We start from the raw sequence: 27,309 nt of genomic DNA on the forward strand, positions 1-27,309 counted from the left end.
AAGTGTGAGGTCATCCACTTTAAACCTAAATAGGATAGATCAGAGTACTTTCCAAATGGTGAAAAGCTTGAAACAGTGGAGATCCAAAGAGACTTAGGGGTCCATGTACATAGATCATTAAAATGTCATGGACAGGTACAGAAAATAATCAAAATGGCTAATGGAATGCTGGCCTTTATATCTAGGGGACTAGAATACAAGGGGGTAGAAGTTATGCTACAGCTTTACAAAGCCCTGGTTAGACCACACCTGGAGTATTGTGTTCAGTTCTGGGCACTGCACTTTAGGAAGGATATATTGGCCTCGGAAGGAGTGCAGCGTAGATTTACTAGAATGATACCTGGGCTCCAAGGGTTAAATTATGAGGAGAAATTACACAAACTAGGGTTGTATTCTCAGGAATTTAGAAAATTAAGGGGTGATTTGATCGAAGTTTTCAGGATATTAAGGGGAACTGATAGGGTAGATAGAGAGAAACTATTTCCACTGGTTGGGGAGTCCAGGACTAGGGGACATAGCCTAAAAATTAGAGCCAGGACTTTCAGGAGTGAAGTTAGGAAACACTTCTACACTTAAAGGGTGGAAGAAGTCTGGAAATCTCTTCAGAAAATGACAGTTGATGCTAGCTCAATTGTTAATTTTAAATCTGAGACTAATATATTTTTGTTAACCAAAGGTATTAAGGGATATGGGGCTATGACAGGTATATGGCTTTAGGTCACAGAATAACCATGGTCTCACTGAATGGCAGAACAGGCTCGAGGGGCTAAATGGCCTACTCCTGGTCCTATATTTCTAAGGTTGAAAGAGAAGGGTTTGGCTCAAACTGTTGAAATGGTAAGACAGCCCAGTCTAGAAAGATGAAAAGACCTCTATGGGATCACAAAGAAGCTGGAAGGTATGTACTGAGGCACTGGCTGAAAGGGGTAAATGACGAAAGGTACAGGTGAGAAATGATAACCTACTAAAAGAAGTTGAAATGGTCAGGTGAACGGAATTCCATAGGATCACTGAGAAAGCCTAGAAGACATGTCTTAGGGATCATTCATGATAAGGGAAGTTAGAAGAAACTGACAAACTGAACTAGAAAGAGAGGGTGGAAGAGCACCTAGGACTGTGGAAAAGTACCATGTGGATCTGACAATAAACCCTACAAGAGGCTAATGAGAAACACTACCAGACACTTGGAGCAGTTGAGTGATGTTGTGTGAAATTGACCAAAGAAGATGAAGTGACAAGCAGCAGGTGCTCCATGTGACCCATGAAATAGAGTGGAAGACATTTCATGGAAAAAATGAAAAGGATAGAAAGGATTGACGAAGAGGCAAGCAGCAAGACAGGATGGAAGGGAGAGAGATACTCTGTGAAATTATGAACAGAGACTGAAAGAGACCAGCAAAGCATTGCATGAATTTGGGAGTCAAGACTCAAAAGTAAAGAAAAATTAACTGAAAAGACTGTATTGATCAAGTTAAATTTATTATTTTTAATGTATATTTTAGGACACACTGTAATTTTTATGGTTCCAGGTCTAGGTTGGATGCAGGGAACTGAAGGAGTAAATGAAATCTGTCTGCGATGAAATTAATTAAGTTCATACTACATCTTAATTAATCTCATGCTGATAAGATCTCATACAGTTTGAATTAGTGCAGTAATAACAGATCTTACTGTATTCAACAGGTGGAGTTCTATAGGTCTCACAACCATATCCGTCGTTCAAAGAACACTCTGGTAAGCCAATCCTGTCAAACTTACATACTAAACCTTCAACATCTGTTTTTGTTGGCCTACCATAAGCCACTACTAAAATCAATCAAACTGCTTTCTATAAATTTTGTAAAGCCTCCTCTAAGTGCTCATTTACCTCTCACAACATTCTGAGTGCTTGTTTCAAAATCTTCATTGATGCCTCATAGAAATATTACACTGTTTGTCGCAAGTCCTCACAGTATTTCAGAAACCTTCTCTTAAAATAAATAGCAGGAAATGGACAAAAAAACTAAATCATTGACTTTTGCTGCTTAAGATAATGTGTAAACAATTTTACAACACCAAGTTGAAATGGTTCACCTGACGAAGGAGGAAGCCTCCGAAAGCTTGTGAATTTAAAATAAAATTGCTGGACTATAACTTGGTGTTGTAAAATTGTTTACAATTGTCAACCCCAGTCCATCACCGGCATCTCCACATCATAAGATAATGTGAGTTGCTAAGCTACACATACCAGGAAGGCTCCAAGTTTGATCTCAGTTTGTGCTGAGCTAGTTGATATAATCTGGGTAATGATAAGGCTGCTACAAATGGCATCACCACCTCTGGATTAAGGTTGGTTCAAACTTCTGATCGCTATCCAGTGGTCCCTGCTGCTAATTGTGTATCAGTGTGGGTGTCAGGTGAGGACAGATTTGGGCCCAACTTCATGGCTCCTTGAGGTTAAATAGCCTGCTGATCCTCACTGTTCAAACGTTTGAAACATTACTTGCACGAGGTAGTGGAGGGCACCCAGGACCCATGGAACCATACTCCAGCCAGGCATCAATGCCTTCAGAGAGGATGCATGGAGGGAAGAATATTGGTGAAAAAAGGAATAAAATAAAGACAGTACAGTTAGCAAAACTGGGACATACAATGCTTTACATTTTTAACCACTGGTTTAAAATGATGAAGAAAATAAATTTCATTTCATTTGGAATTATTACTTAGATTCTCTGTTTAACAATGGTCTGCAGACCTCCCAACAACTATTGCAAAAATCAATCTGAGGTATTTTTCATTCAAACACCAGCAACAGTATATATAGGTCTAAATATGCAGCAACTGCAGCCAAGTAAACTAGCACAGGTCAAAAGATCAAATCTAAAAATGAGATCACTACATTTTCACAGCGTGATGGTTAAGTAATAAATAATGTGTTCCCATTCAGTCCCAACATAAGTCTTTTATGTGGCCTGAAGGCACAATCTTTTGGCTGTGACCATTAAATGTAACCATAGTAACTGACACATTTATTTCTTGGATTAGTCCACCACTGAAAATATTAATGTAATACACTAAATGGGGATTTAACATAATCTGTTGATGGCAGGATGAAGTTTTAAAAGGCCCAATGCCCTTTCAATGGAGTAAATATTATATATCTTCAGAAAGTAGCCTGTTTCCAAGTGGTGAGATCTATTAAATAACCAACCAGCCATTTTACACTCTATTACAATTTGGTCTTAGTGAGACAAAATGAATGTGTGAAAACCTCTCTGCAGCCACTACTAGACATCCACCTCAAGTTTTAAAACTGTTTCACATCATTTATAATGCAACATAAATCACGGTTAATAGTATAAGAAACACATGTTTTAAGGATATAAAGAAATGGGATTTTCCACATCAAGCACAGCCCTTTCAAAATATTTCAGTCATAAAGAACTTAAATAAAAGAGCAACGATTCAACAACGAAATTAAATTATATAAAACTTTAATATCCGATAATTACTGTACTTTTAATTGTTGAGAAAATTGAATTTATTTTAACATTGGAATCGTCTGTGCGACAAATGTGCAGGTTTCTATTATTGTAATTATATTAAAATTGTGAATTATAGCAACATTACTTAACGGAATTTAATTAAATCCACTTTATTACCATAGTACAAATGCAAATCATTACTCTTAAATGGCAAGTCCCTTAAAGAAATGCATGCTTTATGCTGAATAAGGACTATTAAAGCTTTTATTTAATAGATGCTGGATAATGACCTTTCACAGAATTTGACACCACATCTAAAAGACATTTCCATATTATTTCAACTACTTCCAGAGACACTTAACAAAGTTTAACACTTGTTAATGTAACACCGCACAAACATTTTGGTTTGGAAAGTGAAGCAATTACTGCATTTTGTTTCATTAGGCAAGCTTTATTTGAGCAAAGTGATTTTTATTTATCTATTAAATTAATCCAACTGAAAACATGTGAAAGGTAACAAACAGGGCAAAAAAAAGAAAATATGTTCTTGTTTGTTCTATTTATAAAGCTAGAAATCACATGATCTGAATCTTCCTGGCCATCCTGGTTGCTGATATTGTAAATTGTTTCTATTCCGCAGAGACTGCCTCCTTCGCTTTCAAAACCACTGTCATCCCTTCTCCCTCAAAAAAAAACCCGACCCTTGAGTCCTCTGTCCTTGCAAACTACTGCCCCATCTCCTTTCTCAAGACTTTGACGGTATTGCTGCCCCCCAGATCCATGCCCTTCTCTCTTGCAACTCCATGTTTGAATCTCTCCAAACTGTTTACCACCCTCCCAGAGCACCAAAACGTCTCTAACCACAGACTTGAACAACATCGTCTGTGACTGTAACCATGGTGCATTATCCTTTCTCATCCTCCTTGACTTCTCTGCAGCCTTTGATATGGTCAACTGCACCATCCTCCTCCAATGCCTCTCCTCCATTTTCCAGCTCAGTAGAATGGCCCTCAATTATTACCGCTCTTACTTATCATAGCCGGAGAATCTCTACTAATAGCTTCTCTTTCCTCTAATGCACTGTTACCTCAGGAGCTACCCATCCTTGGCTCCCTCCTCTTCCTCATCTACATGCTGTCCTTGGCAATATCATCCCAACATGAGGTCACCTTCCAAATATATGCTGATGACACCCAGCTCTGCCTCTCAACCACCTCTCTTGGCCTATCCACTGCTTCTGTGCTAGCAGACTGCTTGTCTGACTTCCAGTCTCAGATGAGCTACAATTTTTCATTGATGAATACTGTAAACTGATAAATTCTTTGTGATCCTGTATGTTTCTCTAATTGTACATGATAATAAGCAGCTTTAAAAGTCTAAGACTCTCCTAACAGCACAGTAGGTAAATATATCACATGGCCTGATACTGGGTCAGCAACACCAGAAGAAACTGCAAATGATCTCAGGGTCCTTGGGCACTCAGAGAGGAAAGCCTACCCATATGCAATAACATCTTGTGCTCCAGGTGTGGTCAAGGCTGTACAGCAGAGTAGCAGTTTGGGTAAAAACAAGCAGAGTGTGTCAGGAAGGGACAGAGAGTTTAACAAAGGTAATAAGGCATTAGTGACTAAGGTCACATCAGGTGTTGACCGGAGGTCACTGGTTACAGTTACTGGCTTAGTACAAAGGGGAGAAGAGTCAATTCTCTCTTAACTCTCAATTCACTTTATTCACACCGTTAGATCATATACATATAGCTTATACATCTGGTTAGATATAGACATGCAGTTTACACCAGGTTATACAGTTTTATACCCAAACTAGGATCTAAAAGCACACCCACTAGGTTTCTCTGACACTCCCTGAGTGGTCACAGAATATAAAGGATAATACCCGAAAAGGAGAGCTGACGCTGGCCAGGCGTTCCGCTCTCTCTATCTTTCAACGTCATCTCTACGTCCCTGATATAGGTTCTTCCACTTCCGCAATGGTTGGTCTCCGGAGTCTTCGCTCTGGCTCCACGCCCCAGATCCTTCGTTCTTATTCCGAATCTTATCTCTTCAAGCTGTGTTGTCTCTCTCCCTTTGGTTTAGGCTTGCTCGCCTTAGCCTGTGTCTTCTCCTCACTGGCTCTGTCCCAAGGACTTAGGTAGCATTACCTCATTACTCCTTTTCTAAATTAGAACTTGTGTCTTATCACATCTCCTTTCTCTTGCACAAAACTTAGCTAAATCAAACCGGTTCCAGCCAGCTCAGGCCAGCGACTGAACTCAGGTTACTTCAGTTCAAAAGTTGTTCTTGCCTGTGTGTGTCAGCAGCTGACGTCTCAGGTTACTTTCTGCAGCCCCTGGCCAACACAGGGAAAAATAGTAATAAGTTAAAATTAGTGGCGCTACATCTGAATGCACGAAGCATTCGTAACAAGATAGATGAATTAATGGCAGAAATAGAGATAAATCAGTTTGATCTAGTAGCCATGACTGAGACATGGTTGCAAGGAAACCAAGGTTGGGAACTAAACATTCCAAAGTATTTGACATTTAGAAAAGATAGGCAAAATGGAAAAGGTGGGGGGAAGCCCTGATAACAAAGGATGAGATAAAGGCAGTAGTGAGAAAGGATCTTCGCTCAGAAAATCAGGATGTAGAATCAGTATGGGTGGGGCTAAGAAATAACAAGGGGCAGAAAACACTGGTGGGAGTAGTTTATAGGCCCCCTAATAGTAGTTGTACTATTGGACAGAGTATAAGTCAGGAAATTAGAGGAGCATGTAACAAAAGTAATGCAATAATCGTGGTGAACTTTAATCTTTATATAGACTGGGCAAACCAAATTGGCAAAAGTAATTTGGAGGTCGAGTTCATGGAATGCATTCAAGACAGTTTTCTAGAACAATATGTCGTGGAACCAACTGGGGAGCAGGCTATTTTGGATCTAGTATTGTGTAATGAAACAGGGTTAATTAGTAGTCTTACAGTTAAGGATCCTCTGGTGAAGAGTGATCATAATATGATAGAATTTCATATTGAGTATGAGAGTGATGTAGATAATTCTGAAACTAGGGTCTTAAATTTAAAACAAAGCCAATTACATAGGTATGAGGAGTGAGTTGGCTACGGTAGATTGGGAAATTAGATTAAAAGATATGATGGTAGAAAAACAATGGCAAACATTTAAAGAAATAATTCATAATTCTCAATGACTATACATTCCCTTAAGGAATAAAAACTCCATGGGAGAAGTGATCCAACCACAGTTAACTAAAGAAGTTAAGGATAGTATTAGATTAAAAGAAGAGCTTACAATGTTGCCAAAAAGAGTAGTAAGCCTGACCATTGGGAGGGTTTTAGAAATCAGCAAAGGATGACCAAGAAATTGATAAAGAGGAAGAAAATTGAATATGAGAGTAAATTAGCAAGAAATATAAAAACAGATTATAAGAGCTTCTACAGGTATGTAAAAAGGAAGAGGTTAGCGAAAGTAAACGTGGGTCCCTTAGAGGTAGAGACAGGAGAAATTATAATGGGGAATAAGGAAATGGCAGAGATGTTAAACAAATATTTTGTATCTGTCTTCATGGTAGAGAACACAAAAAACAAACCGGAAATAGTGGGGAACCAAGGGTCTAATGAAAGTGAGGAACTTAAAGTAATTAAGATTAGTAAAGAAAAAGTACTGGAGAAATTAATGGGACTAAAAGCTGATAAATCCCCTAGGCCTGATGGCCTACATCCTAGCATTTTAAAAGAGATGGCTGCAGAGATAGTGGATGCATTGGTTTTGATCTTCCAGAATTCCCTAGATTCTAGAACGGTCCCCATGGATTGGAAGGTAGCAAATGTAATACCACTATTCAAGAAAGGAGAGAGAAAACAGGGAACTATAGGCCAGTCAGCCTGACATTGGTAGTAGGGAAAATGCTAGAATCTATTATTAAGGACGCAGTAGCAGGGCACTTAGAAAATCATAATATGATTAGTCAGAGTCAACGCGGCTTTATGAAAGGGAAATCATGTTTGACAAATCTATTAGAGTTTTTTGAGGATGTAACTAACAGGGTAGATAAGGGGGAACCAGTGGATGTAGTGTATTTGGATTTTCAAAAGGCATTCAATAAGGTGCCACACAAGTGGTTGTTACACAAGATTAGGGCTTGTGGGATGGGGGTAATATATTAGGATGGATTGAGGATTGGTTAACGGACATAAAACAGAGAGTAGGAATAAACAGGTCATTTTCGGGTTGGCAGGTTGTAACGAGTGGGGTGTCTCAAGGATCAGTGCTTGGGCATCAGCTGTTTACAATATGTATCAATCACTTAGATGAGGGGGCCGAGTGTAATGTATCTGAGTTTGCTGACGATACAAAGCTAGGTGGGAAAGTAAGCTGTGAGGGGGACGCAAAGAGACTGCAAAGGGATATAGACAGATTAAGTGATTGGGCAAGAAGGTGGCAGATGCAGTATAATGTGCGGAAATGTAAAATTATCCACTTTGGTGGGAAGAATAGAAAAGCAGAATATTTTTAAAAGGTGAGAGACTACGAAATGTTGGTATTCAGAGGGATTTCGATGTCCTTGTACACGAATCACAGTAAGTTAACATGCAAATACAGCGAGCAATTAGGAAGGCAAATGTATGTTAGCCTTTATTGCAAGGGGTAAAGAGGTCTTGCTGCAATTATATAGAGCTCTGGTGAGACCACATTTGGAGTACTGTGTACAGTTTTGGACTCCTTACCTAAGGAAGAATATACTTGCCTTAGAGGGGGTGCAACAATGGTTCACTAGATTGATTCCTAGGATGAGAGGGTTATCCAATGAGGAGAGACTGAATAGAATGGGCCTTTATCCTCTGGAGTTTAGAAGAATGAGAGGTAATCTCATTGAAATGTATAAAATTCTTAGAAGGCTTGACAGGGTAGATGTTGAGAGGCTGTTTCCCCTGGCTGGAGAGTCTAGAACTAGGGGGTCATAGTCTCAAGATAGGGGGTCGGCCATTTAGGACTGAGATGAGGAAAAATGTCTTCACTGAGAAGGATGTGAATCTTTGGAATTCTCTACCCCAGAGGACTGTGGATGCTCACTCGTTGAATATATTCAAGACTGAGATTGATGGATATTTGGACTCTAAGGGAATCAAGGGATATGGGGATAGGGCGGGAAAGTGGAGTTGAGGTAGAAGATCAGCAATGATCTTACTGAACGAAAGAGCAGGCTCAAGGGGTGTATGGTCTACTCCTGCTCCTGTTTCTTATGTTCTTATTTAAATACTCCCTTTAACACAGTGAAATGTCTCAAGCTGCTTTACAAAATGAGGGGAACAGAGAAAATGATCAAATGCTTAGCTGTAGAGGTAAGTTTTGAGGAGAATTTGAAGATGAGGCAAAATGTAACAAGATTCAGAAGTTTGGGATGAGAATTACACGATTGTTTGAGATCCTGCCACTGATGGTACAGCAGAGAAAATGGAAAGTACAGCAGGCCAGAGCTGGAGATTTACCACCCACTTCCAGTTATGACTGTGTTTAATCTAGTCACCAGCCTATTATGTTATAAAGGCTTCAACATATGAAAGCCTAAGGTCAGACTTCTGATTATAGTGCAATACGAACTAAATATTACACTAATAATGTGTTATGACACATAAGGGAATATTTTACAAATTTGCACACGAGGAGCATGTATTGGCAGTTTGGGCATGGAGGTCAGTGGGCTCTGCAGGATTATCCTTCGAATTCTCGCTCCTGGTGCAAAGATAAATTTGTAAAATCCACCCTATAGTTTCTGTTTCAAGAAAAATATGCCAGCACCTCCAGAACGTAGCAAGATTATACAAAGCCACTTTGAGGGCATTTAATGTTTCCATCACAGCAAAATCACAATGGCTATTTCTGAAAGATTATCTGCATGCAAGCTGCTTGAACAGTCTTGCTATACAGTTTCTTGGTTATAGTTTTTGATTTCAATAGCTAATAAACCGGCCAGATCTAATTTACCTATGACACAATGGATAATGCTTCACGAGAAAAGGTGGAGGGTCCACCTGCCAGATGAAGGTGGAACATGATCCCATTTGAATCAACATGACAGTAATCTATTTTACGCATATGTTTGACCCTCAACAGATGGAATTAAGAGATTTTCAACTAGGTAAGTGCCTCAAATAAACTACAGTCATCACTAAAATGAAGTCAATAGGAATCATACTGCCATAACTGGACCCTGAGAAAATAATGGCCCAGAAATTGCTGGAAAAATAATGGCGAGTTCACGGCGCCTGCCATTAGTGAATAAAAAATCCAGCAATTTGTGGCAAGGAAGAGATACGCCATGCGTTGCGAATCAGCACAAACTGCTGGACGATTTGTGACGCTCCGCCGTTAGCCTCGCAAAAACGGGAGCTCGCAGTCAATCTTCTCATGAATTTCAAGAAATTGCTGGATTTAGACCGTAAGTATAAATGAATCTCACCGCAGACCTTCAGGGCTGCTATTTCATGTCATAAGGACCCTGTTAATGATGTGATTTATGGTCCTGGCATGAAACACAACCTTGGAGGCCTAGAAAGGGAACAATTGAAACTGTGGAGTCTCACTCCCGCAGGTAGTAAGTTGTTCGTAGAGGTATTTAATTTTAAATTTTTACCAAAAACCAAAAGCTCCTTGTGACAAAACCAACTGATGGCAATCTCATAGTGAAAGAATCAATACTTTACCACCATCTTATATCATTTAAAGAACTGATTTTATTTACATTTATCCATGCTATTACACATTTGATTGGGAAAAATACCAGTTCAGTTATGAGATTCCGGAATGTGAAACATACAACGCATTCACTGATATGTGGTGTTAACTCTGTAACATTCAAGTCTTTGTCGGTTCAAAAGCAAAAGCTCAAGAAGTTTAAAATTAACTCCTTTTTTATTCGAGTACATCTGCACCAGCGTAACAATTTCCATAAGATGTTGCTTTACAAATCTTGTAACATTTTAATAAGCAGTTATAGTGCTTGCTTTCTGGACAGATTGTCATGAGTTGAATTCCCAGGACTGCTTCTCAATAAGAATCTGGGGGGTTAAAATTCAATCTCGGTGCAAAATGGACGGGCGTGGATCGGCCACCCTTTGTACACCTCACCAGATTTTGCTTTCCATTGAAGATCTGTTATCGCCTGTTTTGCTCTCCTGCTAAAGATTCATTTTACCCCTGGCTGTGTTCATGGAGAATTCAATGACCTGAACCTAGTGAATGCTCCACCTGAAGAGATCCCCATAGGAGATACAATAAATAAACTGAGTTTTAAGATTAAATAATTCATTGGGTTTATATTTTTTTGTAAGTTAAACTAATAGATCACTCGTTATGTTAACTCAGATGGACTGTTTTTTAATGGACGGCCTAATCAAAATCACAAATGACATCCATTGTCACTATGACAGTGGTATACTATCCCTTTTCATCCTTCGCAACCTGTCTGCAGCCTTTGACAGTGTTGACCACACTATCCTCCTCCATCACCTCTCTATTGTCCAGCTCAATGGCATGGCCCTCACCTAGTTCCACTCTTATCTATCCAATCGTAGCCACAGAATCTGCTGCAATGGCTTCTCTTCCCGCCCCTGCACCTGTACCTGGAGTTCCCCAAGGATCTATACTTGGCCCCCTCCAATTTCTCATTTACATGCTACCCCTCGGTGACATGATGTCAGGTTCCACATGTACGCTGACGACACCCAGCTCTACCTCCCCACCATCTCTCTCGACCCCTCCACTGCCTCTGTGTTGTCAGACTGTTTGTCCGACAACCAGTCCTGGATGAGCCGCAATTTCCTCTTATTAAAGATTGGGTAGACTGAAGGCCATTGTCTTAGGCCCCCTGCAAATAACTTTGTGCTCTCACCAACAATTCCATCTCCCTCCCTGGCCACTGTCTCAACCTGAAGTATATTGCTTGTAACCTCAGCATCTTATTTGACCCTGAGCTAAGCATCCGACCCCATAATCCTCTCCATCACAAAGACCGCCTACTTCCACATTTGTAACATCACTCATCTCAGCCCCTGCCTCGGCTTATCTGCTGCTGAAACCCTCATTGATGCTTTTGTTACCTCCAGATTCGACTACTCCAATGCCCACTTGGCTGACCTCTCATCTTCCACCATTCATAAACCTGAGCTCATCCAAAATTTTGCTGCCCGTATTCTAACCTGCACCATTTCCAGTTCACCTATCACCCCTGTGCTCACTGACCTACACTGGCTCCCGGTCCACCAACGTCGAATTAAAAATTCCTATCCTAGGATTCAAATCCCTCCATGGCCTCGCCCCTCCCTATTTCTGTAACCTTCTCCAGCCCTACAACCCTCCGAGAAATCTGTGTTCCTCCAACTCTGGCCTTTTCTGCCATCTCCACCTTCTTCGCCCCACCATTGGCAGCCATGCCTTCAACTATCTAGGCCCTAAGAAAAAAAAAACTATCTCGGCCCTAAGCTCTGGAATTCCCTCCCTGAACATCCAAGACTGGATGTCAGACAAGCAGTCTGACAACACAGAGGCAGTGGAGGGGTCGAGAGAGGTGGTGGGGAGGTAGAGCTGGGTGTTGTCAGCGTACACGTGGAACCTGCCATCATGTCACCGAGGGGTAGCATGTAAATGAGAAAAATTGAGGGGGCCAAGTATAGATCCTTGGGGAACTCCAGAGGTACAGATGCAGGGGCGGGAAGAGAAGCCATTGAAGCAGATTCTTTGGCTACGATTGGATAGATAAGAGTGGAACTAGGTGAGGGCCATGCCATTGAGCTGGACAATAGAGAGGTATTGGAGGAGGATGGTGTGGTCAACACTGTCAAAGGCTGCAGACAGGTTGCGAAGGATGAAATGGGATAGTATACCACTTTCATAGTGACGATGGATGTCATTTGTGATTTTGATTAGGGCCGTCTATTATAAAACAGTCCATCTGAGTTATCATAACGAGTGATCTATTCGTTTAACTTACAACTTTTCCAGCTCTCTCTCTTCCTTTAAGATGCTCCTTAAAACCTACCTCTTTGAACAAGCTTTTAATCACCCATCCTAACATCTCCTTCTTTGGCTCGGAGTCAATTTTTGTCTGATTATACTCCTGTGAAGCACCTTGGGACATTTTACTATATTAAAGGCACTATATAAATGCAAGTTATTGTTGTTATAAGGACTGGAGTGTTATACCATAACACAACGTATTTATTATTCTCCGGTAGAGCTGTGACCGTTTCAGACCACAGTCCAATTATTAAGTAAACAGAGACTTAGGTGATTCAGAGTTTAATTGTTATTTGGTCAGGGAATTTGCAAGTTGGAATATGCTTTCAGTTCCAAGCCCCAGCTCAAAAGCACTCAGCATTTTCAGATTGTTTTGCACCTGTAATAAAATGCAGTGTCTGCAGTGACACCTCCATGCACAGATGTAATGTTTTTAACATATTACTAGTAGATCTTCCATGCTATTGCTCAAAGTGAGCCAGATGATACGCTGCTTCACAATGTTGTACTATGTGAAGCAGAATGTGTTATTCTGTTGTTAAAGTGAAACTGTGTCCCTTTAAGGCCACAAGACTAATTGCTGTTCTGTAAATACTGAATGAAGTACAGCATAGTTCACTTGATCTTTAGGCTGCAGGTCAGAACCTTGGCTTTCTTTCTCTTTTTTTAAGTGTGCTTGGTAAGATCACTGAAACAATACAGCCATTCCGGCTTCCGTGTCAGATGATACAGAAATGTCAATGTTACACTTGAAGTGTGATGAAAAGCATATGTGTACTAGATATAAAAAGATATAAATAAAAATGTGTGTGTGTGTGTGTGTCACATTTCAAGATTGTTTGATCATTTTCCTATAGACTGGGAGAGAGTTAGATTTAAATGTTGGATTTTTTAAGTAGTGTATCTATACAAGTTTAAAATAGTACACTGAGGTGAAAAGTGGTTAAAATGCTAATTGACTATTGAAGTTGTTTACCCAAAGACTGAAAAATAAGCAATTTGTTAGCAAATCTCAGTAATTGATAAACACCTCACAACCATTGTGTTGGTATGGCCCTGGTCCCAGGCATTCAGCAGGGGATGTCTGGCACAGACCCGTCTCTCTGGCTGTGAACAGAGGGAGATAAAATTTGGGACAAGAACACTCACTGACAGTCAGGTTTTTTTAAACAGAATGCTGTGAGGGTAAGCATTCATCAGATTCATAAGATTAGGATGCGGGAGGACAGTTAGAAGCTATTCTGTTTAAATCATGTAAGATAACACAATGATTTAAGGAAGCACAGCATGTTCATTATTTTGTATTATTGCACAATGACAAGTTGTACTGATACAACTAAGTGAATCTGACCATAACTGTTGCTCACTTGGTATGAAATAAAATAGCTTAACAATTCATACCTAGCCTCATCTTACCAAGTGTTTTCTCGGTCAGTCTTTAAAAAAGTTTGGACAGGTACACATGGGGGCATGTGCGAAAGACACAAAAATCTCATTCAGATCACAAGGGGGTACTATTATTACACCACTGGGTTACACTATCATATAATTAAATATTGAGTACTATGGGCACACTCCTAAATGGAAGATATTCAGGAGTGATTGACCTTTATGCAACCTCCCCCACCCTTCGCCCCACCATTGGTGGCTGGGCCTTTAGCCACCTAGGCCTCACATTCTGAGATTCCCTCTCTAAATCCCTCTGACTTTCCACTTCTCTCTCAACCTTTAATACCCTCCTTAAAACTGACCTCTTTGACCAAGCTTTTTATCACCCCTCCTTCTTTGGCCTCACTTCCATTTTTTTGATTATGCCTCTGTGAAGCGCTTTGGGTGTTTTCCTACATTAAAGGGGCTCTATAAGTGCAAGTTGTTGTTATTGTGACTAGCACCACTGTACTCATGAGAATCTGTGGCGACAATTAATGATGACTTCTATCTTCTGAGGCTGAACAAGACTGTTCTCAGCCTTAGCATCCTACTTGACCGAGTTAAGCTTCCGATCTTATATCCTCTCCATCACCAAGGCCGCCTACTTCCACCTCCGTAATGTCGCCGACTCCGCCCCTGCCTCAGCTCATCTGTTGCTGAAACCTTCATCCATGCCTTTGTTACCTCTAGCCTCGACTTTTCCAATGCTCACCTGGCAGGCCTCTCACCTTGTACCATCCGTGAACTCATCCAAAACACTGCTGCCCTTATCTTAACTTGCACCAAGTCCCGTTCACCCATCACCCCTGTGCTCGCTGACCTACATTGGCTCTCGGTCCAGCAATGCTTTGATTTTAAAATTCTGACCCTTGTTTTCAAATCCCTCAATGGCCTCGCCCCTTCTTACCTCTGTAATCTCCTCCAGCCCTACAACCCTCCGAGATCTCTGCGCTCCTCCAATTTTGGCTTCTTGTGCATCTCCGATTTTCATCGCTCCACCATTGGTGGCCGCGCCTACAGCCGCCTAGGCCCTAAGCTCCAGAATTTCCTCCCTAAACCTTTCTGCCTCTCTACCTCTCTCTCCTCCTTTAAGACGCTCCTTAAAACCTATCTCTTTGACCAAGCTTTTGGTCACTTGTCCTAATATCTCCTTATGTGGCTCGGTGACAAATTTTGTTTGATAATGCTCCTGTGAAATGCCTTGGGGCTTTTTACTATGTTAAAGGCCTATTTAAATGCAAGTTGTTGCTGTTGTTGTTGTTCTCAAAGTTCTCCTTGTTACATCTGTGATATGGACGACATTAAACCAGCAGTCGCTTCTGACAGCGCATATGAAATGCTTCCAGTCTCTTGATGTCTTGCTTAAGCAGTGTCTTTGTTTCAGATCCATGCAGAAGTACTGAAAGGACACAAGTCGGATAGATCTGTGCTTTCGTAGGGATTTTCAACTTCTTTTGACTCCAGACCCTATCCAGGTCCTTCATTGCTGAAGCTGCTATGCCGATTCTGCTCAGTATGTCTGGCTCAGTACACCCATCCAATGACAGTTTGCTACCTAGATAGATAAAGGCCCTCAGACTGAGTGTGGCAGTTATAGACCAATAACTCTCTTTGCGGTTCTTGGAAATTTCTTTTCATACGTCCTACTTGCTTGGCTTCAGCTACTCCTAACAAAACACCACCACCCTGAGTAATCAGGTTTCACCGATGGACGATCCACAATGGACATTATACTTCCTCTCCGCTTATTGTCTGAGGTTCATCGCAAATTCAACCACCATCTGGCAGTCACATACGTAGACCTCAGGCAAACTTTGATTCTGTCGACAAAAACTACCTATGGAAGCCTCTACAAGGCATCAGTGTTCCTAAAATCCTCCTGAGGCTAATTCAAGATCTACATAATGACCCAGGAGTACAGGTCTGACTGAGGAACCACAAGTCTGAGAGGATCTACACTAGACCTGGTGTAAGACAAGGATGCGTCCTGGCTCCAACCCTGTTCTGTCATACAATGGACTGGATCATCGACTGCATCATTAGCACTACCATCGATCAGACCTCTTTTTCTGACCTGGACTACCCAGATGATGTCACCCTCCTTGGTCAGGACACGAGCGATCTCAGACACACATTGGAGAGCTTTCAGCCACCTTTGGTTTATTGGTTTTTTGGGCAAAGACAAAAGTCCAGAGTGACGGTGCAACTGCTGCAATACAAGGTATTGAAGATAATGAACAAAACATGGAGGCAGTGGATGACTTTATCTCTTCCTTTAACACTCGCCTTAAAGCCATCATTTTGCTAAGCTTTTAGCCATTCCTCCTAATATCTACTTCTTTGGCTTAGCATCCATTTTTTCACTTAGGCCTCTGTGAAGTGCCGTGGGACATTTTTCTACGTTATAGGTGCTAAATAAATGCAAGTTGATGTTACTGTTTTTGAACCCATCTGTTAAATGTTTTACTCTTTATCTTATCTCCCACTTCTATAAATCTAATTACTTCTTCCATCTTTAACATTAATTACAGAGCAGCCTGATAACACATATTATCTTGGTACACAGCTATTTGAAGTGGGATTTAAATATCACACAATAATAATGACTTGAAACTGCACAGCCTATTACTGAGCTCTGAGTAATAAGCGCTTCAAATTTAAATTTTATATAGCATTTACTAATCTGTGATAACAAGGTACTTTGTCAATTGTTCACTTCCACAGCTGACCAGTTGCAAAGAACTGTCATAAAAACCCTGGGGTTTGTGAACAACAGCTATTGTCATGATATCACTGAACTAAAACAGCCCGAACGGACTGGCCACTTGCTAGGCCGCTTTCCCGCCGGAGAGTTAAAATTCCCCCCAACATTTTGAAAATGCAACATTCTGAAGTACAAAGGACAGACATTAGAAGTTATACACAAAATAATACTAATGGCTATAATTTCATTTGCCTTTTTTTTTGCACACCAGTTAATGCATTTGCGTTTGCATTAACTCTTGCCTGGACTATTTTAATGCAGATGTCATGGATGTAGTTAGATATATGGAATGCATGAACTTGTGCACATATTTTTGCAAATGTAAAGAATCTTACAACACCAGGTTATAGTCCAACAATTTTATTTGAAAATCACAAGCTTTCGGAGGCTTTCTCCTTCGTCAGGTGAATGTGGGAATCCTTGAACGTTTCGCATTTATATTCAGAGAACAATACCTGGTGATTACAGATAATCTTTCCAACTGCCCGTTGTCAAGGCAATCAAAGTGTTCAGACAGAGAGGTGTTACCTACAGGACCACCGAATATACAAACGGCCAGAACACAAAACAGAGAGAGAGAGGGAGAAACATCCGAAAGGAAGAGAAAGGGGGCAATATTTTTGCAGGGGGCAACAGTATGATTGGTTGATCGCCAATTCTGAAATTGAGGCAAAAAGCTGCCTCAAGGAAATGCACCTGTACGAATGCAACTTTGCATCATGACGTCCCTCTGCTTCAGTAAAACTAAGGACTCCGCACCGACATATAGAGACACCACAATAGACAGTCACTCTCATGCAGGCACATTATTTGAGCAGTTGTTCTCTTTCGGTTTCATTATGGGCAATTAGTCAATTGTGCCAATAGAATTAGGGTTAGGGTTTTGAGGAAGGGGTAGATTTAGAGCTGCGGTTAGGTTCAGGGTTAGTTTTAGGGTCAAGGTTAGATTTAGGATTAAAGTTGGATTTAGGGTTAGGTTTACGGTTAGATTTAGGTTTAGGACAAGGGTTAGATAAGGATTAGGGTCATATTTAGGGACAGGACATGCCATTTGGAAGGAAAGTGTACAATTTTAAATGTGCTACCTACTTGCCTGGCAGGCACTAAACTGTTTAAAATAAGCCCATGTTTCACTAGTTAAAAAGTTATCATCTAAATGCTCGATTTCTGAAAGGCCATATTTTCAGTAATTAAATTGCAAAATGAGATATGGTACAGTAAAAATTTAGCTGAACTATCCTTTCAGTTGAATCTGCAGTCAGTAATCACACAATAAAACTAAACAAAATACATTCATGCTATGATTTAGCAATGATAAGGGTATTTACCAGAAAATGCTGAATACTTTAACAAAGTTTAAAAGCTTTACATAATACCTGGCCACAAATTAGGAAGTCCTTACACAGTATAACATACTGTGGCTTAATTTCGAAAGTATATTTGCATGAGTCAATACTGCAATGAACTTTAGGTTGAATAATACTGAAAATATCAACATGTTCAAAATGCTACTGCAAACAGTTTCTGCAGTGCAAATTATGGCAACTTATTTATGATTTTGTGTTTCTTTTCCTGACTGGCTGAATAACAACTCTCAAAAAAAATGTAATTCACTTACAGGGTTACAGTTAATTCTTAAATTATTCACACAACTGTTATATCCTGACCTGTAGATACGAACCTCAGCAGTAATAAAGTGCAGTGAGTGCTGCCAATGCACTCCTTCTGATATACACAGATGATATGCAATTAAAATCCCCTTTCACATTCCTATGAGACTGTCAATCAAGAGAAAAGCCTTTTTGACAGCACTCAATGAACCATACACACTAACCACTGAACAGGAACTTAAACAGTAACAGCCTTTGTTACAAGCAGAGGAAAATTCTATCTTGATTAGCTTTATTAGTAAGACATCTCTTTTTAAATGTTGACATCTGAGAAATTAAGAAAAGGTTGTAACCTTACAATAACATTAAAATATTTTCTAAAGTTATATTTAATATTCCTGATTATGGATAAAGAACAATACATTGAACAGTTTTATTATTTCTTAATATTGCATTTTTGGTTCAACAAATTTGAATATTTTAAAGTTTGAAAAAGGATGAAGACTTTTAGGAAAAAATTAATAAAAGCCATTTAAATTTTTAACAAATGCTATATTTGAAAATATATTACAAATTTTGCAAAAGACATGTTTTTGTCAATTACACATGAGTACTGCATAATCTACTAAATATTCTCAATCATTTAGTTATCTTCTGCCTCCTAATAATGCCTATGACATATTTTGACATTTGTTTCTTAATAAAGATGACGACACTAAAGAGTAGAACATTTTTCCACACTCAACTCAACTCCTAACCTTTGTATAACATTAATTCCACACATTTACAGATTTGACTCTCTCAGTGCTAAAACGGATGAATCAATCCCAAACTGGGGCCATGTTCATGCTATGGACTCAGGTTGGCTGAATGCAATTCTTTTGTGACCTTCAGAAAATCATTAGTAAGATGAACTGGGGAGGATGGTAGCGAGTGGATGATAGCTATCTGCTTTTACCTTCTGTCACTCCCAGTCCTCATTCTGCACTAAATAGTAGAGATTCACAATGCGTACGAAACGCTGGCAATTTTTGAGCTGTATATACCTACAGGCGCCAATTTAAAAGGCATCACAGATTCAAGAGGAAGGTCTGGATGCCCACCAGACCTAGTTTATTTTGGAAGAACCGTGAGATGACTCTAGGCTGCTTTCAAAGGTAGGCCTCTAGAAGTGAATAATAGAAACTTGAGCATAGTATCTGCCCAGCCATTCCACCTCATTTATTACCAAAGGCTTTTTTAATAATCGATTCTTATGTAGAAGAGCTAAAAAGTATACGTAGGAGCAATCAAGTGATAGTAATTTCATCTATTGTTAATTTCCTTTTTTGGGAAAAGTGAAATGGCATAGAACGAGAGATGCATTCAATTCAATTCCTGTCAAATAAATTTTGGAAAAGCAACAATGAATTAACACATAACACAAGTCAATGGGATGTTTAAAATGTAGAACTACTAAAACACAATTGTTCATGTGTGATAGCAATTTACGAGGTTCAATTTTATTATCCATTTCATTTTATTACAGTAAAATATATATTGGATTTTTAACTGAAAAACCTTGAAACAGAAGCGTACATTATTTCTTATGGTATCTGAAACAGACCTCTCATCAAAGTAGGAGCACAAGCAACAGAAAGCAAAGCATTACATCTGTCTGACCCAATGAGTGAATTAATCTTTAAGATCCCGTTAATGGGACAACCATAACATACATTTATTATTTTATGGAACAACTTTCATGATCTTATTTTCAACTTTATTTCTGCCAAAATCTTGAAGCATACAATTATGATTTTTCTACTGCAAACCCTAACTGAATATATCACAAAGCTAGTATGATATTCTCAAAAAGCAATCTAACGCCTGTGGCACAATTTCTTTGGCTTTTATTTAATCATCAGTATTAACTTAACATTAAGAAACATTTTATTTAACTTTATCCCCCTCTTCCTTTGCTAAGATCTTTCCCCAAGCAGGACAGCCTGTAAGAAGGATGTGTAGTTAACTCTGTCCTAACTTCCAGTGCAAATGCTATTCGATTTATTTGCCATCAGCAACAGTTATGTATCTTTCAAGTGAGATTAAAAAGTGTCTGCATTTCCCATATTGCAACAATTGCTCTCCTGCCCCAGCAGTGTCGATCTGAACTGAGAAAAATGTTCATATGTACAAATTGGGAATTTCAGACACTGGTCATCACTGGAGCTCAAAGTAGCGACCACAGATGTGTGCCATGTTTTCTACCAGAATATAAGGAAATGTCTCTCAGCTCCACAACTTAAGATGGCAGTTAATGATGCCATTATTCAAACAATATGTTCTCTTTGATTAATATCTGTTTACGGAAATCATGGATTTAAATTTTGTTTTAAACACTGTGCAACTTGGCTGCCATGTTTGTCTACATAACAACAATGACTACACTTCAAAAGTAATTCACCGGCTGTGAAGTACTTTGGAACATCCTGAGGATGTGAAAGGCACTACATAAAAATAAGCTCTTTCTTTAAATTAATTTCAGTCTAAGGTAGTTATTCAAAAGTACTGCATACTGTACTTGTTGATCAGCTTACTTTATTAAACAGTGGGGCCAGAAAGGACACAACTACAGCCATGATCCCAAATTAAGTACAATTGACATGATCTTTAAAAATCTGTCTCCCTTCATTCCATGTTTTCTAAATGAGGTGAGCACAGATGCATCTTTACTGTAGCAGTAACGACAAGTACACACTAATGAGTGTCACATATGGAGCATGGCATAACTGATCAAACTACTGTTTCCACTACAACACAGACTGACTGAGAAACAGGAACTCCAACAGTGGACAACTCTGCTTTCTTGGCAAAAAGCCTATAGGGTGCATTGTTGTGTTTGAAAACACACACTGGGAATTAAATTTTGATGTACTGTACTAGATTAACTTAACAGCAATCTTTATAAATACCATTATAAATGGAACTAGCAACATTTGCAGCTGATGGATTCCTGAAATGTATTTTTTACATTACAAAAGTACATTAGATAACTAATGATTTGAAATTCAGTGCTGCCATATGGTCAAAATTTTTCTGTTGTTGAGGGTTTTTTTCAGATTGTTCCTAGTTTGCATTCTGCATTAGCAATTCTTTCTTTTGTCTGTTCTTTTGTCTGCACAAAATTGGCAGCAGTCCAGATTCAAAGTAGACCTATTCATTTGCTGACCATATAACCAATGCCATTCTAGTTCACATCAGCCTGAGAGCTAAGCTCTGCAGAGAATAAAAGGCTTGCTTCACTACTGACGAATGGTGTATATATTTTGCTGTGTTAAAAAGGTAATACCATGTCTGAAACTAACAATATAACTTATCATTTCTCATTCACAAGCAAGCAGCTGCTGAAATACTCATCACCTAAAAACTTCAATAGCTGCTAAAGCAGTCCTCACAGCAAAACTGTCACCATCATCTATACTGTGAACTGAAAAGGTGCAAGGTTGAAAACTGAAAACTGTGTCAATTGTGCATCGATGTACAATGTGAAAATAATGCACGACAACTGTAGAAAGTACAAATAAAAGTAGGAGTGTTAGGGATGCTGTAACCATTAAACTCAAAGTATTGGGTTTTGAAAGTTTGGCTACAAAGCATAATATATATGAAGAATAAATTAATGGAACAGTAATATTTTCTTGCCTTCAGGTAGATTTTTATTGTTATAAATGCAAAGACAATTAGACGAAAGTAGCATCACTTTTGCCTAAGGATCTGTTCTCAAATAGCTTCCTGTTTAGCAGAATATTTTACCAGAAAACATCCCTCATTGACTTACCTAGAATAATTTTAAACAGAGCTACATCTAAATATATAATGCTCATCTCTGACTCAGTCTTCCCCAAAAAGTCACACGTAGTTTCCTTTTCAAATTTTAATGTATCTTGATTTCTGTAGCAACACCATCATCTTCAATGGTTACTGTTTATTTAAAATGTTGGTAAAACCACTGAAATAGAGTGGAATGTTGTCTAGGTTTGATCTTTACAAGTCCTTGAAACATGACATGTTTGAAAGCAACTGCTGTATGTAAGCAATGTAACTGAGAATGGATTAACAATACAAAAAACGTACCACGGAAATTTAAATGTGCAATTATCAAAAGCAAAATTACACGCTCAAATACAGCAATGCTCTTGGACAACAGGAATAAAACTGAGTTTCCTAAATATCCACAGTTAAATGCAGGAATAAAATTATCTTGCATTAAAATGCACAATAAATCTTCAACTAATATTTTCTCAAAACTATCAAAATGTTGCATTCTCTGCTAATTTTAATGACTTTAGGGCTCAAGCTACTAAAAATTGAACATATAATAACTTTGTAGGACTTCTTTCTTTTCTAGTTTCCACTGATTACCACAATAGAAGTTGTGCTTCTTGATATCTGTTTACTTGGGACTGTCCAATGTGATGCCAGAAATACTTAGATTTCTGGGGTGGTAATATGTTATTTAGAACTAGATTAGTTTGTTACGTGTTCTGAGGGTCACTTCAGGTCTGACCTCTCCTGTGTGTATCAGTCAAGCAATGATGTATCATTAACGCATAGCAGCTGTATCCCAATTGATGCCATGAACATAACAGCCTTTTATAGCCATCAAGGGAGTGTAGATAGGGTTCTTTTATTAACCACTAAATGTGATTATTACATTATATGACCTGTACTTTTCTAAATAGCCCATTTGTTCAAATGTTACTGTTTTCTGAAAAGTCAATACATGCAGTTACTAAATTACTCCTGCAACATTTTTTTAGTTATTTGTTGTATTTTGTGACAAGTTAAAGGGTATTTAAAAGACTAAAAATAAATGGCTTCTTACATGGTAAAGAGCGACCCTGGGCAATTCACAATAGCTACTAATGATATATGGTTGACTGGAGAAAACTGCACGCAGCACCATTTACTCAGAAAGGTCAATTCTTACTCAGAACACTCAAATGCTCACAAAGAAAATGATAATTTCACTAAAATAAATTGAATAAATCACCAGCATCCTATGAAGCTGAATGAAAGGACACAACAGTGACTAGAACATTGATTAGGATTCGCTGGAAATATATTGCACTGGCAAGTTAATAATTATTTGCTCATAACTGCCAAGTTGATACAATTTCAAGAATTGTGCTAAGTGAAAAATAGTAGGTTATGTATAACAGGTAACAATTCTACTGGGCATTTGGATAAGCACCAGAGCCCAGTAACACGTGAACATGAACTCTGAGCACTTAACACCTTCCTGTGTTTTCAGTAAATTATTTGTGTGAAACAATTTATTAATTTATGAATTATATATTTCATTCATTCAAGTGAAGCCTCAGATGTTATTGTAGATAATTACATAGAAAACAAAGGATACTTGGGAATGAATTACAAGGCTGTAATCTAATCTTGGGGTTCAGATGACATCATAAACCATGAGGCACTTTATAAATGTAATCTTAAACCCTGAGGCTAGACTGCAGCCTCAAACTCACTCACTACATCTGTTACTTTCACTTTTAAGAAATACTGGAATTTTTCACAAATAATAGTTTCAGGTCTCTTTCTCAACATAAAATATTGCATGTTAGATGCTAAACATTTTACTAAATGAAACTTGATTTTTGCATATGATGTGCATTATTTTGCATGAGAAGAAGCGGGCAAAAGCCAGTTGCATGCTATTCATGAGTTGTTAGAAACAAAAAAAATGGAAAACATGTGTTGTGTATATGAACATTATATTCAGGTGTACAATACACACAAAAAAGGCACTTTTTGTTTATCTGTGGTTTACTTTCTTTTTTAGCAGCGTTAATGCCACTAAAACCTAACAGTGCACCTGCTCTCACAAAGGGCCAATGATGCCTTGTTATTTCACCATTGAAGTAGTAACTTTTTTTGTTTTCTAATTCTCAGGAGCTACCTTCTAATGTACATATCACAATCAGAATTTTAATTATTACAGGTAAACTCTAACAAACTCACTATTGCCAAAGACAATATTGATTGTATGATGAAAATGACTTATAAAATTTAATTGGTAGGGATTTCAAACAAGATGCTCTTAAAAGGAAATTGATACCACTCGATATAATGTTAAAATTTGCAATGGGTTATATTATAATTTTATCTGTATTTAAATGTATTCATTATTGCCTCATGATTTAACATTAATTACCTAATTGTATTATATTCCATACACCGATGTCCTTACGTTAATGTGCAATACCATACAAAATTAAACATTGATGTTTAAATTAAATAACTGCTGCATACTTGCATTTTAGTTTTTGGAATATCAATAAAGAGGTTTGATTTCTTTTGCTGCCGTTTTGTTATACACACACACCATGCATACACTTAACCAGGGATATCTGTTCATTTCTCGTACTCAGCTCCTGAAAGGTCCCCTGTGTTTGTCCTTTAGTCTGACCCACATACAACAGCATACCATCCATTTTTGTCTGTTTACACAAGAGATACCTCACACATTTGCCATAACCAGCCTTGTTTGAATTGCCCTCCTACTCAGGTCTCGTACTGATACAGACAGGGCACTTTCCAAACAGTAGGTTTCATACAGCTTAAAACTAATTTGAACGAATACAATCACCCAATACAAGCAAATACGTTGTCAACGGGGGTAAACTGACACCATAATAATTGATTCATTTTAATTGTACTCCGTCCATCATGCTTAAATACCGCATGCACTAAAAAGTCAGTCAACTGAATCTAAAGCACATTTTTAAAGTTTATTCACTTATGTAGTCGGCACTATAGCATCGGGACAGATCACTAACTAGAAACACTTAACCTACTATTACTGTATATGCAATGACCACATCTGGAAAAAAAATAGTTGCTGAGAAAGCTGCACTCCTTGCCCAGAGATTTTAAAATGCTAGAAGACAACTGTTAGCCTATCCACTGACAGTGCAAGGCTACATGAATTATCGCAACCTGTTCAGTCACAATTTCTGACACAATGAAAGGAAATGAGTCGGAACTAGTTTATTAAGATCAATGCAGTTTTACTACCATACCACACACTACTGTAAACATCCTGTGATTAAAAGAGGAAAAAAAGCTGCAAAAAGCGAGATGTACTGTACGTAGTCTCCCCTAACACCCGGCCTCCACGTTCACTTACAATGCAATACGATGCGCTTCAAAACTCATCAGTACCACCTTATTATCCCCAGCCAAAAGAGCCAAGTGCCAGCTCAAAACTGCTCCCTCCCAGGCTTGCATTAAACTGATTGCAGTTTTGCATCGCGCCAGAACTCCAGAAACATTCAAACAATACATTTAAAAAAAAACTAAAGTAAATCACCTTATTGCAATAGTATGGATCTAAGCAGGGTGAAGGTCCCAGGCAGGGAGTATCTGTGGAGATGTTAGCTGGAGCAGTCTGTAGATAAAACCTCACGTCCATTTCAGTGAAATTTGCAGTGAACACATCAAGCAGCTCCCCTTTTTTTCTGGTTTGTTCGTGAGAGCAGAAAGAAAGAGAGAGAGAGAAGAAACAGGAGAGGGAGGAGAGACACCTTCCCTGCCTCACATCCGTTTGTGGTCTGCATGCAATAAGAGAACTCCAAAAAAAAAAGCAGAGGAGCAGCCTGTAGTTTTCTGCTTCCAAAAGAAACCGCTTTGCAGTCCAGTAATATTTGAAGAAAAAAAAATATTAAAAAAATCAAGTCAGTAAGAAAGCTTTTTTTTTTCTCGACTTGCGGGGAAATTTCCTGACTTTTTCCCCCCCTTACAAGAGAGGAATGTGTAGTTTTGTTAGCCTTCGGCAGCCGATGAGCTCGTCCACGCGCTTCGCTGTGAGGCAGAGAGCAGAGCACGAGAGCGGCGCCAGCTTCGACACAAAGAGAAAGGCTCCAGCCGCACTGACACGGAGCGGCAGCGAGGGGGCGCTCTAACAGCTACCGGCTGATAGACCCTTGCGCTCAATAACAGTCAGCCCTCAGCTAACTAACACAAAGCCATACATTATCCTGCCTAACAAATGGTTTGTTTTGATGTTCATAAAATGAACCATTAGATAACATGCCAGGACTGTCATTCTGGGCATTATTAAAACGTCTCAGCGCCCCCCAGACTAAACTAAACAAATTCATTACCTTCTGGCATGACCAGCAATATTCTACCCTCTCCTCCCACATTCTGTGGAAAGCTTGGTGGGGGGGGGGGGGTGGGGGGACCGGGTGTTAGAAACCCCCTTGTACCTCAGTCACAATTATTCATTCACAAGGCCACTGTTTCACGATGATCAAATAAGTCAAATTCCATTTTTATTACACCAGATTACAGAACTTTTACTGGTGTTTTTGGGATTGCATTCCACAATTCCATCAATTAATGGTGACTCAATAGGTCAAATTCCATTTTTATTACATGGGATTTAGGATATTCCCATGATTTTATTGGTGTTCTGGGAATAACAGTCTGTAATTCTGTCCATTTTTCCATGAAAACTACTGCTTATTCATCATTCACACAGTTCCATAGGTTGACATCACTCAAAGTGCGATCGAAAATTCCGATTATGTTTCTTAGCAGTTAAGATAATTTTTTAAAACTTTGTTGTGGGTCGAATGTGATTTGAGGAGTTGCCTCCAGTGGTTAAAGTGGAATTTGTTAAGAGGTGTGCTCATCCCAACCCTATGTACCTTTGATCCCACCTGTTAACCTTTAATATTGCCAATGCGACACAATTTTGGCCTGGAGATTTGTTCTGTAAACAACAACAACAACTTGCATTTATATAGTGCCTTTAATGTAGTAAAACGTACCAAGACACTTCAAAGAGCAATCAAATAAAATTTGACACTGAGCCACATAAGGAGATATGTGGCTCAGTGACCAAAAGCTTGGTCAAAGAGGTAGGTTTTAAGGAGTGTCTTTAATGAGAGAGAGGTAGAGATGCGGAGAGGTTTAGGGAGGAAATTCCAGAGCTTAGGGCCTAGGCAGCTGAAGGC

At 39.0% G+C, this 27,309-nt stretch overlaps 1 protein-coding gene across 3 annotated transcripts in view; it reads right to left on the reverse strand.

Moving 5' to 3' along the window:
• Positions 1 to 26,138, reverse strand: part of tox (thymocyte selection-associated high mobility group box) — a 231,394-nt gene extending 205,256 nt beyond the window's left edge. The window contains exon 1 of one of the 3 annotated variants that reach the window (XM_067980115.1): positions 25,659 to 26,138. In XM_067980115.1, coding sequence (XP_067836216.1) covers positions 25,659 to 25,760 — 102 coding nt within the window. In that variant the 5' untranslated portion in view covers positions 25,761 to 26,138. The remainder of the gene's footprint in view (positions 1 to 25,658) is intronic. The other 2 variants (XM_067980110.1, XM_067980112.1) reach the window with 2 other exon arrangements.
• Positions 26,139 to 27,309: the final 1,171 nt, after the last annotated feature.

The sequence above is a fragment of the Heptranchias perlo genome, chromosome 3, assembly GCF_035084215.1.
Source record: "Heptranchias perlo isolate sHepPer1 chromosome 3, sHepPer1.hap1, whole genome shotgun sequence".
In the NCBI taxonomy this organism is placed as follows: domain Eukaryota; kingdom Metazoa; phylum Chordata; class Chondrichthyes; order Hexanchiformes; family Hexanchidae; genus Heptranchias; species Heptranchias perlo.